The sequence below is a fragment of the Sinocyclocheilus rhinocerous genome, unplaced genomic scaffold (genome assembly GCF_001515625.1).
Source record: "Sinocyclocheilus rhinocerous isolate Xijiao unplaced genomic scaffold, SAMN03320098_v1.1 scaffold503, whole genome shotgun sequence".
NCBI lineage: Eukaryota > Metazoa > Chordata > Actinopteri > Cypriniformes > Cyprinidae > Sinocyclocheilus > Sinocyclocheilus rhinocerous.
The window spans coordinates 994619-1014735 of NW_015643185.1; the positions used below are offsets into that span (position 1 = coordinate 994619).

General features: G+C 35.5%; 1 protein-coding gene across 1 annotated transcript; it reads right to left on the reverse strand.

Annotated features, from left to right (window-relative positions):
* Window positions 1-1270: 1270 nt before the first annotated feature.
* LOC107757098 (leucine-rich repeat-containing protein 9-like) lies at window positions 1271-18565 on the reverse strand. Its single transcript, XM_016574475.1, is given in 32 exon segments — window positions 1271-1322; window positions 1816-1972; window positions 2060-2192; window positions 2277-2402; window positions 2661-2729; window positions 4423-4640; window positions 5167-5411; window positions 5642-5791; window positions 5899-6029; window positions 6877-6999; window positions 7157-7377; window positions 7537-7714; window positions 10407-10547; window positions 10629-10754; window positions 11055-11246; window positions 11573-11692; window positions 11796-11999; window positions 12105-12229; window positions 12328-12477; window positions 13149-13284; window positions 13386-13503; window positions 13690-13869; window positions 13957-14088; window positions 14204-14361; window positions 15048-15203; window positions 15280-15462; window positions 16774-16844; window positions 16974-17037; window positions 17139-17279; window positions 17499-17717; window positions 17855-17917; window positions 18198-18565. Coding segments are annotated over 31 exon segments (4476 nt in total). The 5' UTR covers window positions 17912-17917; window positions 18198-18565.
* Window positions 18566-20117: the final 1552 nt, after the last annotated feature.

The window sequence follows — 20117 nt, forward strand, 5'->3', positions numbered from 1 at the left end:
CACAGACTGACACAAATCACTGTTTGCCATAGCTGTAACGAGAACTGTTCCATCCCAGAGTGGGCTTTTATTTCTTAGAGAAAAGTTGATGGCAAAACTCTGAACTGTGTGAGATGAGTTTGTCATTAAAAGAAAAACAGACACAAAAGTTCAAAGCTGGCAATAGTTGATAGTATGTATGTGTGAGTATTATAAATTAGCAGGAAATGGTTTTCATCAGTGATCAAGTACAAATGACATTATTCTATACAAAATAAGATTATTATTATTATTATTATGCTTGTGTACAATTATGTACAGATTGTATTATACCATAAAATAACAACAACAACAAAACTAATAATTCCTATTATTCTCTATAGAATAATATTAATACTAATAATATAAATGTACTATTATGCTTGTGTACAAGTATACAGATTGTTTTATATTATAAAATAATAATATAAATAATATAAATGATTATGCTTGTGTACAAGTAGATTGTATGTTTAGGATAATAATAATAAACAAATAAATAATAATAATTATTATTAAAGTAACATTGGTAATTATTCTATTGTATTCTATTCTATTTCATCTATATAGCACACCTGTACATACATTTTTTGTCTATTTTTGTTTATTTATATATATATACATATGCATATTTTATTCACATATCTTTATTTTTTATTATCTGTGTGTTGTTGATGTCTCTGTGTACCGGAAGCTTCTGTCACCAAAATAAATTCCTTGTATGTGCAAAAATACTTGGCAATAAAGCTCTTTCTGATTCTGATTCTCAAATATTACAATTGTATTTTTTTAGTACTGTAATATTTTATATGTGCTACTATGTTCCAACCAGTTCCACTGAGGCTAAGAATCAGTTAAAAACCAAACCAGCCCTCTGGGACCCCTCAATGGACAAGTTTTGCAACTACAGTTTTCAAGAAAAATGTTTTTGACAAATGTTTTTTCATGAACTTTTATATTTGAAATGACTTCATAACTATCAAATACATTAAAAAATAAAAATAAAATAAAACCAAACCTCACGGAGAGTGAAAATGTTACATGTACAATGACTTAAGATAAAGGACACCGCTCTTGAATAGTTGAATAGACTTGAATAGAAAAAATACATTTAATATCTTTGATATTGACACAATTCCAAATAAATAAACAAATTGTCAATTTAAGTCCTATTTAAAATCCAAAGATGAACAACAACACGCAAGACCAAAGCTAAAATACATGACACACACAGTGTGTCTATGACTCTGTGTTACAGAGGAGGAGGAGGAGGAGGAGGTCTGGGTACACTGTGACACTGGTACCTGTGGAGAATATCAAGATTACCCCTTGTGCTGTGCTGAAAATCCCAGTCAAAAATGTCCAACCATTTAAAAATTGCTTGTAAATTATGTAAAAAACTGTAAATTATGCTATATTATCACCAAACCTTGGATTCAATCGTTTTGTGTTTCTTTTTGGAACTGCCTGGTCATAGGCCTCATTGATTGGAGCTTATGCATCTCAGTTTTTGAGTGAAAAAGCATTATTTTTGGATAATTTTGACAATATTCACTTAAAATATGAGGTGCATAAGCTCAGATCAATGAGGCCTAGGACCAATCAGTTCCAAAATGATTTAATTTTGATTTAATATTAATTTAATATTAATTAGCATTTTCAGGAAAAGAAAATCCTTTCCAGGTCAAATGACAAAAAACACAACATGAGGGTTAATACACCCTCTTACGCTTCAACATCACATTAAGATCTATACTGTATGTGAATATATGTGTGTGTGTGTGTGTGTGTACAAACCTGGTCTGAGGATCAGTGTTAGGGAAAGTGGAGAGAACTCTATATCCGGTCTGCTGCAGCGCTGTCATGTAGTGGCTGGAAGATCCTCTTATCTGCCTGAAGTTGATGTAACTCTGAACTCCACGCAAGAGAGAGACAACAGTCTTCTGCTTCTTATCTAAAAACACACATGAAAATTGTACATGATGTGCATTTATGTTTAATATACACATTTGGTGTGTGTCTGTACTGTATGTATACGTACATCTGCTGGTATCATGTGTGTCTTCTTGCTGATCAGGTAAGAGAGTGTGTATGCCTGTACCTCTTAAAGGAGCTGGTCGGGCCACCAATGGTACCAAACCGGGTAAAGTCATTTCACCACCTGAACTAGAACCCTACACACATGCACAAGGTAATTGTCTCTGCAATATAATTTTATCTGATCTGTTCATTCGATCTGGATAGTTAGCATGAGCTACCTGTGCTTCATTATTTAAAAGCTCTGCTCTAGTTCTTTCTTCCAGGGTGACTGTCATGCCATCCAGAACCTGCAGTGTAGACAAATGCAGTACCACTGCTGGCCTGTGCAGAGATCGCCGTGCCACCTGCAACACACACGCTTGGTATGTCGTAGTGCAGAATATGTCTAATTAAAAGGATATTCAGTCAGTTAAAGAGGACAGAACATACTGTATTTATTCAGAACCAGAGAAGCCATGATGTGTTATACTGTGTGTGTGTGTGTGTGTAAGGATTTGTCTGTAATCATGGTTAGTTTGCAGTTCAGCCAAGAGTTCAGTTTGAAATCTCTTCATCTTGTGTGTGTGTGTGTGTGTGTGTGTGTGTGTGTGTGTGAGACTCACTGGGTTGCCCATTACAGACAGTTCTATGAGAGAAGGAAGCACCTCCAATTTCTCCAACTCTAAAATGTCCTGTAACATAAACAAAAGACACATTAGGCCATAAATACACTTTGATATACATATAACGCATCTAGACACTTACAAAAAAGAAACACATTGACTATTATATGCTTTTATATATATAATTTTTATATACACAAAAGTTTGGGTAGTAGGATTTTTTGTATTGTTTTTGAAGTAAGTATCTTGCGCTCACTAAGGCTGCATTTATTAGATCTAAAATACAGTAAAAACATTAATATTCTGAAATATTATAACAATTTAATTGTTCACTATTTTAATACATTTTAAAATGTAATTTATTCTTGTGATGACAAAGCTGAATTTTTAGCAGCCATTATTTCAATCTTTGGTGAAGAAACATTTCATAATATTATAAATGTTGAAAAAAGTTGTGCTACCTAATCATTTTCTGGAAACCATGATACTTTTATTTTCAGTATTGTTTGATGAAATGAATATTAAAAAGAAAGCATTTATTCGAAATAGAAATCTTTTGTAACAATATATAAATCCTGTGAATTTTAGAGAAAGTCAAATGGAATAATGCACAGTCATTATGTCACTATATTCATCATTCATATAATGATGAATGTAAACCTTTTATATTTATTAAATTTGATATATTGGTTTATTTTGAAATATGTGGACATCTTTTATTACTTTTTGCTTGATGGTTACACCACTTAGTATTTTAGTATTTTAGTAATTAGTATTTTATTTGTCATTAAATCTTTTTGTTCTTTAATGTATAAAACCAACATTAATTCAAAAATTACATTTCTAAGAATGTGGAACATGCATTTTTAAACTAGATTTTAAAAAGATTTAAATAAACAGGCATATGAGGAGGAGAATAAACAATGAAAAAAAAATAGGATTAGGAAATGCGCAGGACACAAGAAACATCAAATTAAAGGTTTTTGTTAACATGTCATGATTTCCACAGAGATAAAGGAATGAGGAGGTAAATCAAAAAAGATCAGTGAGTCTCAAGAACACACACACACACACACACACCTCTGACCTTCAATCAATGTAAATACTGCTTAATTGTCCCCTTGTGCTACAGTGCTGGTGCAGTAATGGCTGTCTGTAATTACTTTATATTCAGGGGCAGGCAAAAGGCAGAGCTCTCACAGGGCCACAACACTAATACAAACACACTAAGTGACTGAATTACTGTAATTTAGTAATTACAGTAAAACTGCAGCTACACACATACAGATGAGAATGGAGAAGTGAATAATGAAAGCAAGCCTCAAGCACTCAAACTTGCACACACACACTCATCTGGGTTTAGAGTAACATTGTTTCTAAGTTTCTTGGTAGATACTATGCTGCTAATAAAATCATGTGTAACTCTAACCTACAACACTTAAATTATATGGCAAAGTATACCTATCATAAGATTAACTATATCTGACAGACCATCCTGTCTAACTAATGAATGTGAACCAAACTGTTTGACTCATGACTCAAATACCAAATGTTAAGTTAAATTATAAATTAAACTGATAGTTTGCAGCTTTTTCCAGCATATAACAAATTATAGTCTGTTTCCCACAAGAAGCTTGGAAAAGTCACAGTTTTTTTCCTTAGTGGAGCTTTACAGTCAAGGATGAAACTTTGTGTACATGTTTACTGTGTACCTGTATTTTAGGTAGGTTGTTGTGTATTTTGTGTAGGTGTTATTGTGTACCTGTATTTTGTTCATGTCTAAGAACAGTCTCCGGAGCTCAGTGAGAGGCAGAAGGTGGTTCAGTTCACGGATGCGATTCTCTGCCAAGTGCAAATCCAGCAGAACTCTCTGTCCACAGAATGAGTTCTCACTCAAAGATTTAATTCGATTTCGATCCAGAACCAACTCACGCAGTCTCCGCAAACCATCCAGTCCATCTACCTGACTGATATCATTCCCTTACGGAAAGAGAGAAGGCGCTTAGAGAAGATCTCATTAAAGAATATACAGTATATACACCATTGTTCAAATGTTTGTGTTCAGTAAGATTTTTTTATGTTTTTGAAAGAAGTCTCTTATTTTCACCCAGGCTGCATTTATTTGATCAAAAACAGTAATATTGGGAAATATTATTACAATTTAAAATAACTTTTTTATTGTAATATATTTTAAAATGTAATTTATTCCTGTGATGCAAAGCTGATTTTTCAGCATCCATTACTCCAGTCTTCAGTGTCACAAAATCATTCAGAAATCATTCTAATATGCTGATTTGCTGCTCAAGAAACATTTTATAATATTATCAGTGTTGAAAACAGTTGTGCTGCTTGATATTTTTGTGAAAAGGGTTACAGTTTTTTCAGGATTCTTTAATGAATACAACATTCAAATGAACAGCATTTATTTGAAATATTTTCTGTATATTTCATTGAGGATATGTTTGCAGACAGTGATGAATAGCTCTACAAGAGAGGTTGTACATACCTTGTAGGAACAGTGCTCTGAGGTTAGTCAGTCGGCTGATCTGTAGATTGATCAGGTTGGATATACCATTATAACCTAAATGCAAAACCTCCAAACTGGACATCAGAGGCTCCAGATTATCAGTTGGTCCCTCCCTACAAACAAAGTGAAGGAAGGGAGGAGAAGAACATTTTGAAAGAAAGTGAGAAGAAACAAATGAGAGGCACATGTAGAGGTGTGTGTGTCATTCAGAAAAGTACAGTTTACTGCATTAATACTGTATGCGGTATAGACACTTTGTTAATAAACGTGGCAGTCACTCCCAAAACTTAGCAGCCTCTGAAGCTGTGAGTCCTTCTCTGCTTATAAACACAGTCACTGCTGTCTGGGAATCTCTTATATGTAATTGTGATGATGCTCTCTTGTGGTTGAACGAACTACAGTATATCACAATAGATTATGAGAGAGATGTTGTGTGGGTGTGTGTGTGTGTGACATAAGTGTTGTATTTACATTCTGTCATAAACATATAAATACCTTAATGTTGGGCAGGAAGATGAGACCGCTGAATGAGGTGAGGTTATTGCGTTCTAGATTAATACTGCGTAAATTACTGAACAAATCAGCAGGAGCAAGATCCACCATCCTAAGACACACAGGAAAACAGAAATCATAAAGTGTGAAGCAACATATCCAGTTCTGTTGTGTTGGTTTAATTTTGACTGTAGGATTGTAGAAAGAGTTCATGTGAACCTGACTGAGCTGGACTGCAGGTTGAGCTCTGACAGGTCTCTGTAGTTGGTATGGCCCAGCTTCTCAGCCACCATATCTGCATTGAGCCGCCCTCCAAACACGTCTTTAGCAGTTTCTGATTCACACGTTTCCTAAAGAGCACGGACACATTTGTGTGTGTGTTTTTTTTTTTTTTACCTTAAATCACCCAAATGGTTCACACAAAAATTAAAATTCCGGCAACAGTCAACCTCATGACAGTCTCCATTCCCTTTTACTTTCATTGCATAGAAAAGAGCAGCTTAGACATTCTGCAAAATGTCTTATTTTGTTTTCAACAGAAGAAAGAAAATCATATGGGTCTGAAATGACATGAGGGTCAGTAAATGATGACAGGATGTTCATGTATTTGATGAAATATTCATTTAAAGGGTGTTAAAGTATACAAACACTACCTTTAAAAGTTTGGGTTGATAAGAGTTTTTAAATGTTTTTGTCTTATGCTCATCAAGGCTGCATTTATTTAATCAAAAATACTGTATAATGATACCGTGAAATATTATTACAATTTAAAATAACGGTTTTGCATTTTAATGTATTTTAAAATGTTATTTATTTCTGTAATTGAAAAGCTGAATTTTCAGCATCCATTACTCCAGTCCTCAGTGTCACATGATCCTTCAGAAAACACTCTAATATGCTGATTTGGTGCTCAAGAAACATTTCCTATTATTATAAATTTTGAAAACAGCTGTCCTGCTTAATAGTTTTGTGGAAACCGTGATACATTTTTTTTAGGATTCATTGATGAGTAGAAAGTTTAAAAGATCAGCATTTTAAAAAAATATTTTTGTAACATAATAAATGGCTTTACTGTCACTTTTGATTAATTTAATACATCCTAGCTGAATAAATGTACTAATTTCGTTCAAAATTTGTGAATGGTAGTGTACATATGAAAACAAAAACTATACATACAGAAGCATCAGTTATATTTACCACGGCTACTCCATCCAGTGCTTTGAGTGAAGGCAGATGGAAAACCATGTAGATCCTGTAGTTCTCGAGTTTGTTTACTAGGGGATTCCCGTATAGATCCAGAATAATTAAACTAGACAGTGCCTGAGAGTAAAAGACACTTCATCACCACCACACTTTATTCAATTCAACATTCCACTACAGCACATTACATGTATTCTCATGTCCAGGTACTTTGAATGAATGCTTAAAAAATCATTATTTGCACAAAATGATATTCAGATCTATAAAATCTCCTCACCTTTAAGTGGTATATGTCTCGGGTGGTGCTGATGTCATTGTTGCCGACATACAGCTCAAATAAGGACCGTGACCTTTGAAGTCCATGAAGAGAGGAGATGATGTTGTTCTCGACAGACAGGAAGTGAAGGTTGGGTAGCTGGTCCAAAACATCCCCGTCTAAACACTGTAGGTGGTTGCTGTTAATGCTCAGACGAGTCAGACGATGCGTAGCACACAAACCTGCCACACACCAAACAAAGAGCAGCTATGAACACAGAAAAAACAGTGTGATGAACTAATGAAGGTTCTATTACACCGCTTTATCCCTGGTTTTATATTAAACTGATACAGTAAAGATACTGGAAAAAAAGAGTGAGAGAGGGAGAGACAGAGCACTACCTTCCAGTCTGGTGATACTGTTGTTATTAAGAGAAAGTTCCTCCAGTAGGGGGCAGTATTCCAGACCCTCAATTCGGGTTAATTCATTATTGTCAAATGAAGCCCAGCGTAGATTCACCAGTCGGTCAAGATTACTGAGCCAGGTCAACCGCTGGCCATCAAGATTCAGTGCGGTGATCTGACCCCGCAGGGCAAAGGACAAAATATATAGGTTAAAGATACGGCTCTACCAAGAAATTATATTATGTCATCATTAGCTATGTTTCCATCCACCTATTTTTATGCAAATTTTGGGATATATCACAAAAAAAAATGCTGGATGGAAATGCCAAGATGCACATAAAAACATATGCGCTCAATTGAGTCATATAATTTTTTTCTGATAAGAAGACATGCGAATAAACTATGATGGAAACACATTTAACAAATGAATTCCTTAATGCAAATCAAAAAAATTGCATGACTTTTCGTCTACAGATCATGTGCTTGGATAACTGAAGTAGTGCACCAATCTCATCGCATAAAATCTCAAATGTTGTTTTAATAATTTTGAAATACCTGTCATCAAAACGATTTGGTTGTGGCTCTCACAACTGTCTCACGACTGTCTCAAAACTCAGGCATCCGAATGCACGTTAATATGACAGCGTTTGTTATCATGTTTCTTGTGTTTCGTCATTTATTATGTAGGAAAAAGGAGCCACAGGCTTCCCCAGTTGCAGCAACCTTCATTTTTATTTTTGATTCTTTGCACTAGTTTCCCAGAAAGTGACCATTTTATTCTCTTGAACACATGGGATGGAAACAACGCTTTAGTCGCAAATGTTTTACATGATATTGTAATTTTGCGCACAAGTTAAATTTGCAACTTTGGATGGAAACAAAGTTACTCACCCAATGTTTATGACTTTCTTTCTTCTGCTAAACACAAAGGAAGATACATTGCAGAATGTCTAGAGTGCTCTTTAACACATAATGGAACTTAATGGGAAGTTGAGCTGTTGAGGTTCAAAAATGGTCATTAAAAAAAAACAGAATAAATGTCTCAAATCTAAAAATGTAATCAATTTTAATAAAGAGGCCTTTGATCATTCTATAATATATCTTCGTGTTTCACAGAACAAACAAAGAAATTACATAAGGGTGAGTGAATTAACCCTTTCAAATGTGTAAGAGAATGTGAGTTTATTTGTCATACTTTGGTGGTCCAGCCTAACTCAAGCTCTTGTGAGTGTTTCCATGGAGATGGGCTGATCTGTGTGAGCAGGTGAGCAGAAGAGAGCAAACTCAGACTGCGGGGACGTTCACTGTCAGTCCGAGAGTGGGTCATCAGAGATGCCTGCACACACACACACACAAGTTCCAGGTTAAATGTGGACACAAACGTTAACATTGAGTATAATGTCCAGAATATTAATACCTGGTTGATTCTAGATTGGGCAGCCACTTGAATAGCAGCACCTGCTTCCTCCTCCATCACTAAAACATCATCCAAATGAGTGAGAGTCTTCAACCGACCAAGAACCACCATACGCACACACTCGTTCTGCAACACACACAAGTGAACCGGTTGAGTTGCTTAATATTTTTGTGGAAACCATGAAACATATTTTTAAGATTTTTTTATCTTATTTGAAATAGAAATCTTTTGTAACATAATTGTCTTTACTGTCACTTTTAAACAATTTATAGCATCTTTGCTGAATATAAATTAAAACATTTATTTTTATTTTTTTTATCTCACTGACTCTGAACAGATATCAACTTGCTCAATCTTCATTTGGTCATGATGCTTTATGTTTTATACAGTCTAATATGAAGCTCAGTCATGTAAGGTGACTTGTACCCTGTGCCAAGGATTGTGCCGTGTGTCCAGTCGGAGCAGGGCTGGTGTGCGTTTACGCAAAATGTTCATGTCATCCCTGATTCGGGTCAATTGATTCCAGCGAAGATCCAGTTCTATGAGTCGACCAAGTCCACGCAGACCCTCCAGAGAGGAAATATGGTTAAAACTAACATCCAGATACTCCAGGTTTGGCTAAAGGATTAAGAGAAAAATAGAGGGACATTGAGAGACAAAGACAAAGACAGTCACAAGTCACAACTTCATATTCAATGATAGGACTTCATTTAATTTGTTATATCATCAAAAGTGCTTTTATGACAGGTGGTTAAAAATAAAGGAACTTAGTGACATCAACTAAAAATTAATTTTAGAGTGAATGAAGACCAATAATGTGCATTATATAGGGTCAGTTTTGACTTTTGACAATTTTGTCATGCTGCCTTTAAAGGTTAGTAATGATGTCATATTGAGAAGATGGAATAAGAAGGAATTATGAATGAATAGAATGATCTCATCACCATGTGTGAAATATCGTCCAAATGAGTGAACTCATTGAAGCTGAGGGTCAGATGCTTTAGAGCCGTGAGTCGAGAAATCTCAAGCAGTTTATTCAGACTGTTGCCATGTAGATTCAGCACCTGTATGACAGGAAATACGGAAACAACGCTTTAGTCGCAAATGTATAAATTTGCAACTTTGGATGGAAACAAAGTTACTCACCCAATGTTTATGACTTTCTTTCTTCTGCTAAACACAAAGGAAGATACATTGCAGAATGTCTAGAGTGCTCTTTAACACATAATGGAACTTAATGGGAAGTTGAGCTGTTGAGGTTCAAAAATGGTCATTAAAAAAAAACAGAATAAATGTCTCAAATCTAAAAATGTAATCAATTTTAATAAAGAGGCCTTTGATCATTCTATAATATATCTTCGTGTTTCACAGAACAAACAAAGAAATTACATAAGGGTGAGTGAATTAACCCTTTCAAATGTGTAAGAGAATGTGAGTTTATTTGTCATACTTTGGTGGTCCAGCCTAACTCAAGCTCTTGTGAGTGTTTCCATGGAGATGGGCTGATCTGTGTGAGCAGGTGAGCAGAAGAGAGCAAACTCAGACTGCGGGGACGTTCACTGTCAGTCCGAGAGTGGGTCATCAGAGATGCCTGCACACACACACACACAAGTTCCAGGTTAAATGTGGACACAAACGTTAACATTGAGTATAATGTCCAGAATATTAATACCTGGTTGATTCTAGATTGGGCAGCCACTTGAATAGCAGCACCTGCTTCCTCCTCCATCACTAAAACATCATCCAAATGAGTGAGAGTCTTCAACCGACCAAGAACCACCATACGCACACACTCGTTCTGCAACACACACAAGTGAACCGGTTGAGTTGCTTAATATTTTTGTGGAAACCATGAAACATATTTTTAAGATTTTTTTATCTTATTTGAAATAGAAATCTTTTGTAACATAATTGTCTTTACTGTCACTTTTAAACAATTTATAGCATCTTTGCTGAATATAAATTAAAACATTTATTTTTATTTTTTTTATCTCACTGACTCTGAACAGATATCAACTTGCTCAATCTTCATTTGGTCATGATGCTTTATGTTTTATACAGTCTAATATGAAGCTCAGTCATGTAAGGTGACTTGTACCCTGTGCCAAGGATTGTGCCGTGTGTCCAGTCGGAGCAGGGCTGGTGTGCGTTTACGCAAAATGTTCATGTCATCCCTGATTCGGGTCAATTGATTCCAGCGAAGATCCAGTTCTATGAGTCGACCAAGTCCACGCAGACCCTCCAGAGAGGAAATATGGTTAAAACTAACATCCAGATACTCCAGGTTTGGCTAAAGGATTAAGAGAAAAATAGAGGGACATTGAGAGACAAAGACAAAGACAGTCACAAGTCACAACTTCATATTCAATGATAGGACTTCATTTAATTTGTTATATCATCAAAAGTGCTTTTATGACAGGTGGTTAAAAATAAAGGAACTTAGTGACATCAACTAAAAATTAATTTTAGAGTGAATGAAGACCAATAATGTGCATTATATAGGGTCAGTTTTGACTTTTGACAATTTTGTCATGCTGCCTTTAAAGGTTAGTAATGATGTCATATTGAGAAGATGGAATAAGAAGGAATTATGAATGAATAGAATGATCTCATCACCATGTGTGAAATATCGTCCAAATGAGTGAACTCATTGAAGCTGAGGGTCAGATGCTTTAGAGCCGTGAGTCGAGAAATCTCAAGCAGTTTATTCAGACTGTTGCCATGTAGATTCAGCACCTGTATGACAGGAAATACGTCAATGAAATGATCACAATCTCACTAACTGACTTACATACTACAGAGATACGGGTTCGTGTGTGTTAGGTATTGTAAGTCTCACTGTGATCTGACTGAGGACGTTTGCTCTGGCCACTGTCAGTATGGATTTCTCATCTAGACTGAGCAGCTTGGGGTGAGGCTTCAGGATGGGTTCCATTTTTAATGCCTCCTCATCCAGGTCCAGCTCAGCAAGAGACACAGATGGGGCATCAGCGGGGGATGTATGAAAACTGGACGGGAAGTCTGGAGAGGGCTGGGATGTGTCCTAGAGAAAGATGCCATAAGGTAAAGATGGTTTGATTACTATTTTCTGGTATGAAATTAACAGGATGGTGTAAATGTGTGAGTGTATACTGTTAAACACATATACCTTTGTTACATATTCAAAGTCTACAAGGTACTCTGGCAGGACCATTTCATGGTCAAACATGTACCACAGTTTCTGCTGCTGTCTACAGTCACAGCTGTCCGGCAGGCTGGAGGGACCCAGCAAGTCTGACGAACAAAAACACACATATACACACACATTGCTGCTTTGATCACCACTGCCCTGAAGACATTTTTCTCTGATGGGTTCACATATTCCAACTCACCAGGGGCTGTTTGTGCTGTGTGCTTTTGCTCTTTAGAGCAGGTACTGAGGTAGACAGAGTTTGCTTTAGGGTAATGATCACAGTCTATTAGGAGACCCTCCTTTGCTGCAGCACTGCGGCCCAGGAACACTTTAGAAATGATCAATTGACCTAAAACAATACACAATATACACAATATATATATACACAATACACAAACGCATGAAAGCAAAACACTTTTAAATATCATTGACATTATTGAGATATTCATAATGTATGTACATTACTGCTCAGTTTAGGGGCAGCATTTTTTTAAAAGAGAAAATTATAATTTTAATTCAGCATGGACGCATTAAATTGATTTATAAGGTTACACAGGATATCTGTTTCAAGTAAATGCTGTTCTTTTGTGCTTTGTATTCATAAAAAAAATCTTTAAAAAATATCAAGAACGTTTTCATCATTGATAATAATAAGAAATGTTTCTTGAGCACCACATCATCATATTAGTATTTCTGCAGGATCATGTGATACTGAAGACTGGAGTAATGACTGCTAAAAATTCAGCTTTGCCATCACAGGAATAAATTACATTAAAAAAAATATTTTAATAGAAAAGTTATTTTAAATAATAATATTAAATAATATTTCACATTACTGTTTTTACTGTATTTTTGATCATACTGTATTTTAAGCATAAGAGATTTTTTTTTTAAGTGTAAAAGATCTTACTGACCCCAAACTTTTATTTTTGTAATATTTTTTGGTGCCAGTAGTAGCACAGAAATGACAGACAGCACCTTCAAATTAATCTAATTTAAAGGTTCTGAGTGAATTCAGACCATGTCTGAAGGGAAGACGGTCCACAGGGCTACTTCCTGATGTCGAGCAACTCTTCTTCTGCATAAATGTCATTCGCAGTCTATCAGACACACTCACACTGTTAGAGAGGTGGACGGCTCTCTCTCTGCCTAACGCCTGAAGGAAAGAAACACACATCCATGTTCAAGATGATGGATCCATTTAAAAACAGCAGAAATTCATAACCAGTCCTCATCGGGCTTTGATGGGTTGTGTACCTTATATGCATTAGCGGTTTTAAAACCATTTTCTAGGATTTGTAGTATCTCATCCCTTTCACAGGAATGTTCTGGATCGGGCACGTAGAACAGATACTCCATGCAGCGTTTATAATTCCTGTCACACACACGCACACACACACACACACACACACACACACATCTCATGATCTTAAACATTTATATGAACTATGAATATGGATTATTGATTCATGAATATAAAAGTAAGACTATCAAACAGTATCTATTTTGAATCAGCCATTTTTTTTCTTAAAGAGACACAGTGAGCATCTGGCTGACTCACTGTGAGTAGGGTGAAGGTTCCTGTCTGCATAGCAGAGAGTGTACTTTGTCCTGGAAGCGTTGCCGCAGGGCTCGGTTATGGATACGGATGATTCGATTGATTTTAATGCCAGTGACGTGGTGAGGTTTATAATCCCACGCACAGAAACGAGACAGCAAGAGATCGTAACATGACGTGAACCTGAGAGAGGAAGCGGAGAACAGTACAGATCAGTAATCCTGCATGTTGTGTTCTGTACAACTGATCTTGCATGCATACATGTAGTACCAAGGTTCGCCAGTGTTTCCCTCCTCAAAGCGAATGCTCCCCACGGTTTCCAGCTCCAACAGCAAAAAGTGCACTGTAATATCCCTTCTATCTGAGGCCAAGGCCACATTATGTTGGTGACATGCTTCTACCCTGTGAAAAAAACAAAACAAAACAAAGAAATGTAAGACCTGACAATAATCACGCACACAGGTTTACATAAAATGTATATAAAATAAAAAAAGGTTTATATAAAATTCACACTCACTCCTCCAGGTGCCGCTTCCAGAACTTCAGTCGGTCTTTAAGAGCATTCAGTTTGTGCTGCAGTCTCTGCTCATGGCTGTGGTCATTATGAAGGTCAGAGGTCAAGTCTTCAGGATCTCCCTTACCAGCAGACTGTACATGGGACAGCTCACATTCCATCTGCTCACAGAGGGTCAGTGTATTTTAGGGTACAAACAAACTGTAGTTTGGGGACAAATTTGAGGATGACTTAATTTAATAATAATATTTTTATTATTATTATTTCTGAAAATGAGGGATATCAGTACCATACTGGCTATCATCCAGTATTACATTTTTTTTTTAAATGGATATTTAAGAGTGCATGCTAATTTCCTCTATTTTACATATAGTTCTTTCCAATATCTAATGATCACGTAAAGTTCGTCTTTAAAAAAAAACAACAACAATAATTTAATAACACTGTCAAATGTAATATTTAGCAAATTTCTTTTTTATATTGTACATTATAATGCTGTGATGGCTAAATTCATTTCTAATTTAAAACAACTGGCTTTAGTTTGCAGTGTTTTATTTTTATTTTATTAAAAATAATTTTTTATTATATTTTAACACATTATTTATTTCACACACACACACACACACACATATATATATATATATATATAATTTTACATTATTTTAAAGTCAGCCATTTATCAGTTATCGGCTATAACAACAATAATTTTAAGCTTATCAATATCAGAAATTTTATATGGGTGCATTCCTACTAAATATGTTAGGAATGGATTTAGGAAAAAAGTGATACTCTAAATATACCACCATTGTGGCAAAAAAAACCCTGTGTGCATCCTGTATATACTCACATTTCTAAACACATGTGTTAGCACTCGTATTCTCTCCTCTGGTAGTTGTATCTGGTCTCTCCTCTGCTGCCTGAGCTTGGCTTTAAGGTCATCAAACTGTCTTAGCGCACAACGTTCCCGCATGGTGTAATACATCATTTTCTTCAGCACTGTAGACTGATGCACAACCACATGTTCCCATCATTCTTAAACACAAAAGACAGACTCTCAGTTGAAATAGACATTCTCTCACCTCTGCAGTGTCTTTGAGATGTTTGCTGGAAATGTCATATGTGTCCAGGCGTTGCAGGTGTGGCATGTGATATAGGACGTGTATGTAGTAATTATAGAGCAGACACAGTGGGTTTGGAATGGACTGAGGGTCCTTCAGACTCAGGTGTCTTAGTCGGGGCAGCTGAGCCAGATGGGTCAGGTCCTATAAGGAAAACAGATTTTACATACAGTTGTTTTCTTTCAGGGATCAGGACTATTCAGGAATATGAATTCACTTTTTGCAAAAAAAAAATCTGCAATGATTGTGGTATCTATGGTATATTCATTTATGCTATAAATACTGTTTGTTATTGATATTATGATTTTAATATTTTGTTATTTTTGGAACATCAGGAAATAACTTCCACCTACACAAATGAAACATTTTGCTGCGACATTAAATGGAAGTGCATTAGTTTCCCATTAGAGAAAAGAACCTCACATATGAGCCTGAAGCCCACAGATGAACAGCACAAAAAGCACCATACAAACACCTATCAGTGTCATGAAACTGTGTGTGTTAGACAGAAAGAGAAGTGAAGGACCGTCAGATACAAAGAGCCGAAGCGAGACAGAGGAGCTTTCAATCACTCGACTCACACAAAATAACAAAGGCCCCCATTTAGAGATGTGCACCCCATTCAGGAGCCACACCACTTGAAAATGAAAATATTTATTCTTGTTATTGAAAAAGTATCTCTTTTTCCTTTCGAAAAAAGAGAGACAGATGAAAACTATTTGGACAGAGATGCCACATTACAATAATGATAAGAAGTGAAAAGCAAAAACCTGAATCGTGCAATTCCTGAAATGATCAGGTCTCTGGGGAGTTGAGAAAATATAGAGCATGCACAGAAATAACAGTAATCAGGTCTATAGTGAGCAGGAGAGGGCGGATGCAATAATGACATGTAGATACAGGCCTGCAGTAATAACGGTGTGAAGGCCAGAAAGAAATTATTACCTAGTAATCTCGGACACAAACAAACAAACAAAATGGGCTCTACACAAAGGGCAATCCACAATCTAATAAGAGAAAACATGATTTTAGGCATCATTCATGTGCGCAGCAAAAACATAGGTATGTCCCAAAGTTTAATACGTAAGTTGCAGACACATTAGCAAAATTTTTGCAAAATATTGGAGACGATAAAGGTCCAGGAGCTGCAGCCGTGACACCAAATACTGGAAGACTAATTTGTCATTTCCCTATGGGTTTTTATAATGAGGTTTTCAATTTATAAGTAAAATAATGTCGAAAATTTCGCTGAGCAATGGTAAATGTGACTGTACCTTTAAGGTAAGGTATTAAAAACTGAATTAAGTATAAGCAATTTTAGGGCTGCGTGCCTTAGAAAATACTAATAAATTCAATTCAATTCTATACAATTCATGCCTTATTCATGAAAATAAATTACTCTGCTATGATACAGTTATCAAAATAGCAGGTCAAATAATGGTATATTTCTCATACCTTGAAGGAACTGATTTTGTTCCCTGAGAGGTTTAGATTTTGGAGATTGATGTTGGGATCCAAACTATGACCTTAGAAAAAAACATGTTAAATATTAGAGTATCTAGTAACAGATTTAAATGTCTATGTATATTATAATATTATAGTACAAAAATTAAATGCTACAATGGCAAAAATGTGGTGTTTTACAGTGGACCTACCAAGAGTCTCAATAGCATTATCAGCAAGATTCAACTCCTTAAGGCTTACAAGTGAATTCAATCCCTGTAAAACAAGGTGTAAAATAGTGGTACTGTATAGACACAAAAAATAATATAATTAAAAATTTCATGTACAGTATCTCCAGACATAAACATAGGCTATACCTGTATGTCAGAGATCTGGTTCTTATTAAGCCACAGAATGTGAAGGTCGACCAACATCTCTAGATTTGTGATCTGCTGGATGTTGTTGTCGTACAGAAATAATTTCCGCAGATGCACACAGTTATGTAGGCCACAGATTTCCTACAACACACAAACAATACCAAACAGATCAAAATATACTAGATTTATTTGCTGATTTTCATCTTAATTAGAGTAAATCGGTTAAAGAAAATAAGCATTTAAAATGAACAATCTTGGCAAAATTGCAAGATTTTTAAATTGACATTCTCTCTAAAATTGCAAAAGAAACATTTTTAGAAAGTTAAACTAGAAACATTCCAAATCTTTTCAGTAACTTACATTCAGTTTGCACTCCACTACCCATAATTCTTTGAGGAGTGGGCAATACTCCAGACCATGGATTGAGCTGATGCTCTGGCCTATAATAGTGAGACTGGACAGTCTGGGAAAGAGAGAGAGGCCCACCATGCGAGGGAAACCAGAGAAAAACATCTCCAGAACCATTTCACCACACCCCTCCTGACACACCTTCTCATAGCAAAGTCCATTAGACACACACTGAGGAAATAAACAATCCAAAGACACTTCAGCACAGACCAGCACATGTGGCTTAGATTAGAAAACCACACAAAGGCAAATTGCACATTAAGTTCATTTATTTGAACTAAAAAAAAAAAAACCCCAACAAAACTCACCAGCTCTTTTATAATTTCTTCGTCTCCAGTTAGTCTCTGCTTTTCATTCTGTGTCATGATCCCCTTAAAAACAGTATTTTTGAAGGCTTATGGGCTTCAAAAAAATAAAACATAGTCACTAATTCTTTACTAAAAATTACTACAACTGTAGCTACTAAACATAATAATAAAATGTATCTACATTTCTATCCTAGTTAATACTGAACAACTACAAAAACACATTCAAACTGCTGCAATGCTGCAAACACCTTTTACGTATATTATAAAAATGTATCTCACAAAATATACATTTCTAATTTTTACTCATTTTTACTAATGCGTATTTGCACTAGAAACTCCTCACCTGTTTGTGTATGTCCAACTGTATACTAGTCCTGAGCCCAGCAGGTGACCAAGTCAAATTCCTTCACACTCCATGATTTACCACTACAACAAATCAGTTTACCTACTCTCCACCATAAAGTTCAACAGCTGCGTGATGCCTGTTAAGTGTAAACATACCTTTCAACAGTGAAAACATATCAATACTCCAGTACCGAGCCGCACTTATGATTCTCCTTTTTATTTTGCTAACTGCAATGTTTACATCAGGCCGTTGCTAAGGAAGCGTGGCTCGTCGCGTCGGTGCTAAGGAAGCCCTGTTGGAATGTGTTGTTGTCCGCCAGCAGATGGTGCTAAAACACCGGATCATCCACCCGTAAAACTATATCATATGTGAGTTTCAAGGCAATGTGCATTATTGAACGAGGTTTAAATGGAAGCTTCTATATAGCGACTTTAGAATTATTCCGTTTATTCCGTGTTTTATTTTAAATTTCACAAAACAAAATCCTTTAATTAGTCTACACTTTTTAAAATGATTAAAATGATTTAAAAACTTTTATTTACATATAATAAAGAAGGAAAATAAACAACATCTTAATAATGATTTCCAACACAAATTAAAATTGGAAATTAAAACAAACGGAGAACACAGAAAACACACCTCAGAATACAACGCAACAATGCTAGCCAAGGGTAAGTGTAGCATATAGAAAAAGACAAACTAATCTTCACAATTCTGAAGAAATAAGATAAAATAAAAATAATCCAAATTCAACCAATTTTATCCCATTTATGCTAAAATATTATTAATTTAAATTAAACAAATAAACTGGGCAGAGTATAAATATTGACAAACAGCTCCTATAAAATATAAAACAACTCCTGCAAATTTAGTCATTTCAGGCTGCAACAACGAGGAAAAAGTCATGTTAAGACTGTTTCCTTCATCGCTGAATGTATTTTTGTAATTTGCGCTGAAGTCTATTTAAAAAAGCTTAAATGTGGCGTACGTGTTATGTGTACTGTGAGGTAGCATGAACCACGCCCGTGGGGTGGAGGCGCGCGCACACACGGACAGTCCTCTAACCCGGGATGTCGCTCTCCGTCCTAAATCCGTGCCAACCGCGAGCCGCACAGATACAGTGACGTCAGCTCCGAGACACTGAACCAAACACATCGAGCCCACTGGCTACTATATCATATGTGAGTTTCAAGGCAATGTGCATTATTGAACGAGGTTTAAATGGAAGCTTCTATATAGCGACTTTAGAATTATTCCGTGTTTAAATATTTTTATTTTAAATTTCACAAAACAAAATCCTTTAATTAGTCTACACTTTTTAAAATGATTTATACAAAAGAAAAACTTTTATTTACATATAATAAAGAAGGAAAATAAACAACATCTTAATAATGATTTCCAACACAAATTAAAATTGGAAATTAAAACAAACGGAGAACACAGAAAACACACCTCAGAATACAACGCAACAATGCTAGCCAAGGGTAAGTGTAGCATATAGAAAAAGACAAACTAATCTTCACAATTCTGAAGAAATAAGATAAAATAAAAATAATCCAAATTCAACCAATTTTATCCCATTTATGCTAAAATATTATTAATTTAAATTAAACCAATAAACTGGGCAGAGTATAAATATTGACAAACAGCTCCTATAAAATATAAAATATTTAAATAAGTCGGAAATCATATAAAATAATTTAATGACTAATCAATTTAGTCAAAAACACTGTTTCTGCAAACAACTCCTGCAAATTTAGTCATTTCAGGCTGCAACAACGAGGAAAAAGTCATGTTAAGACTGTTTCCTTCATCGCTGAATGTATTTTTGTAATTTGCGCTGAAGTCTATTTAAAAAAGCTTAAATGTGGCGTACGTGTTATGTGTACTGTGAGGTAGCATGAACCACGCCCGTGG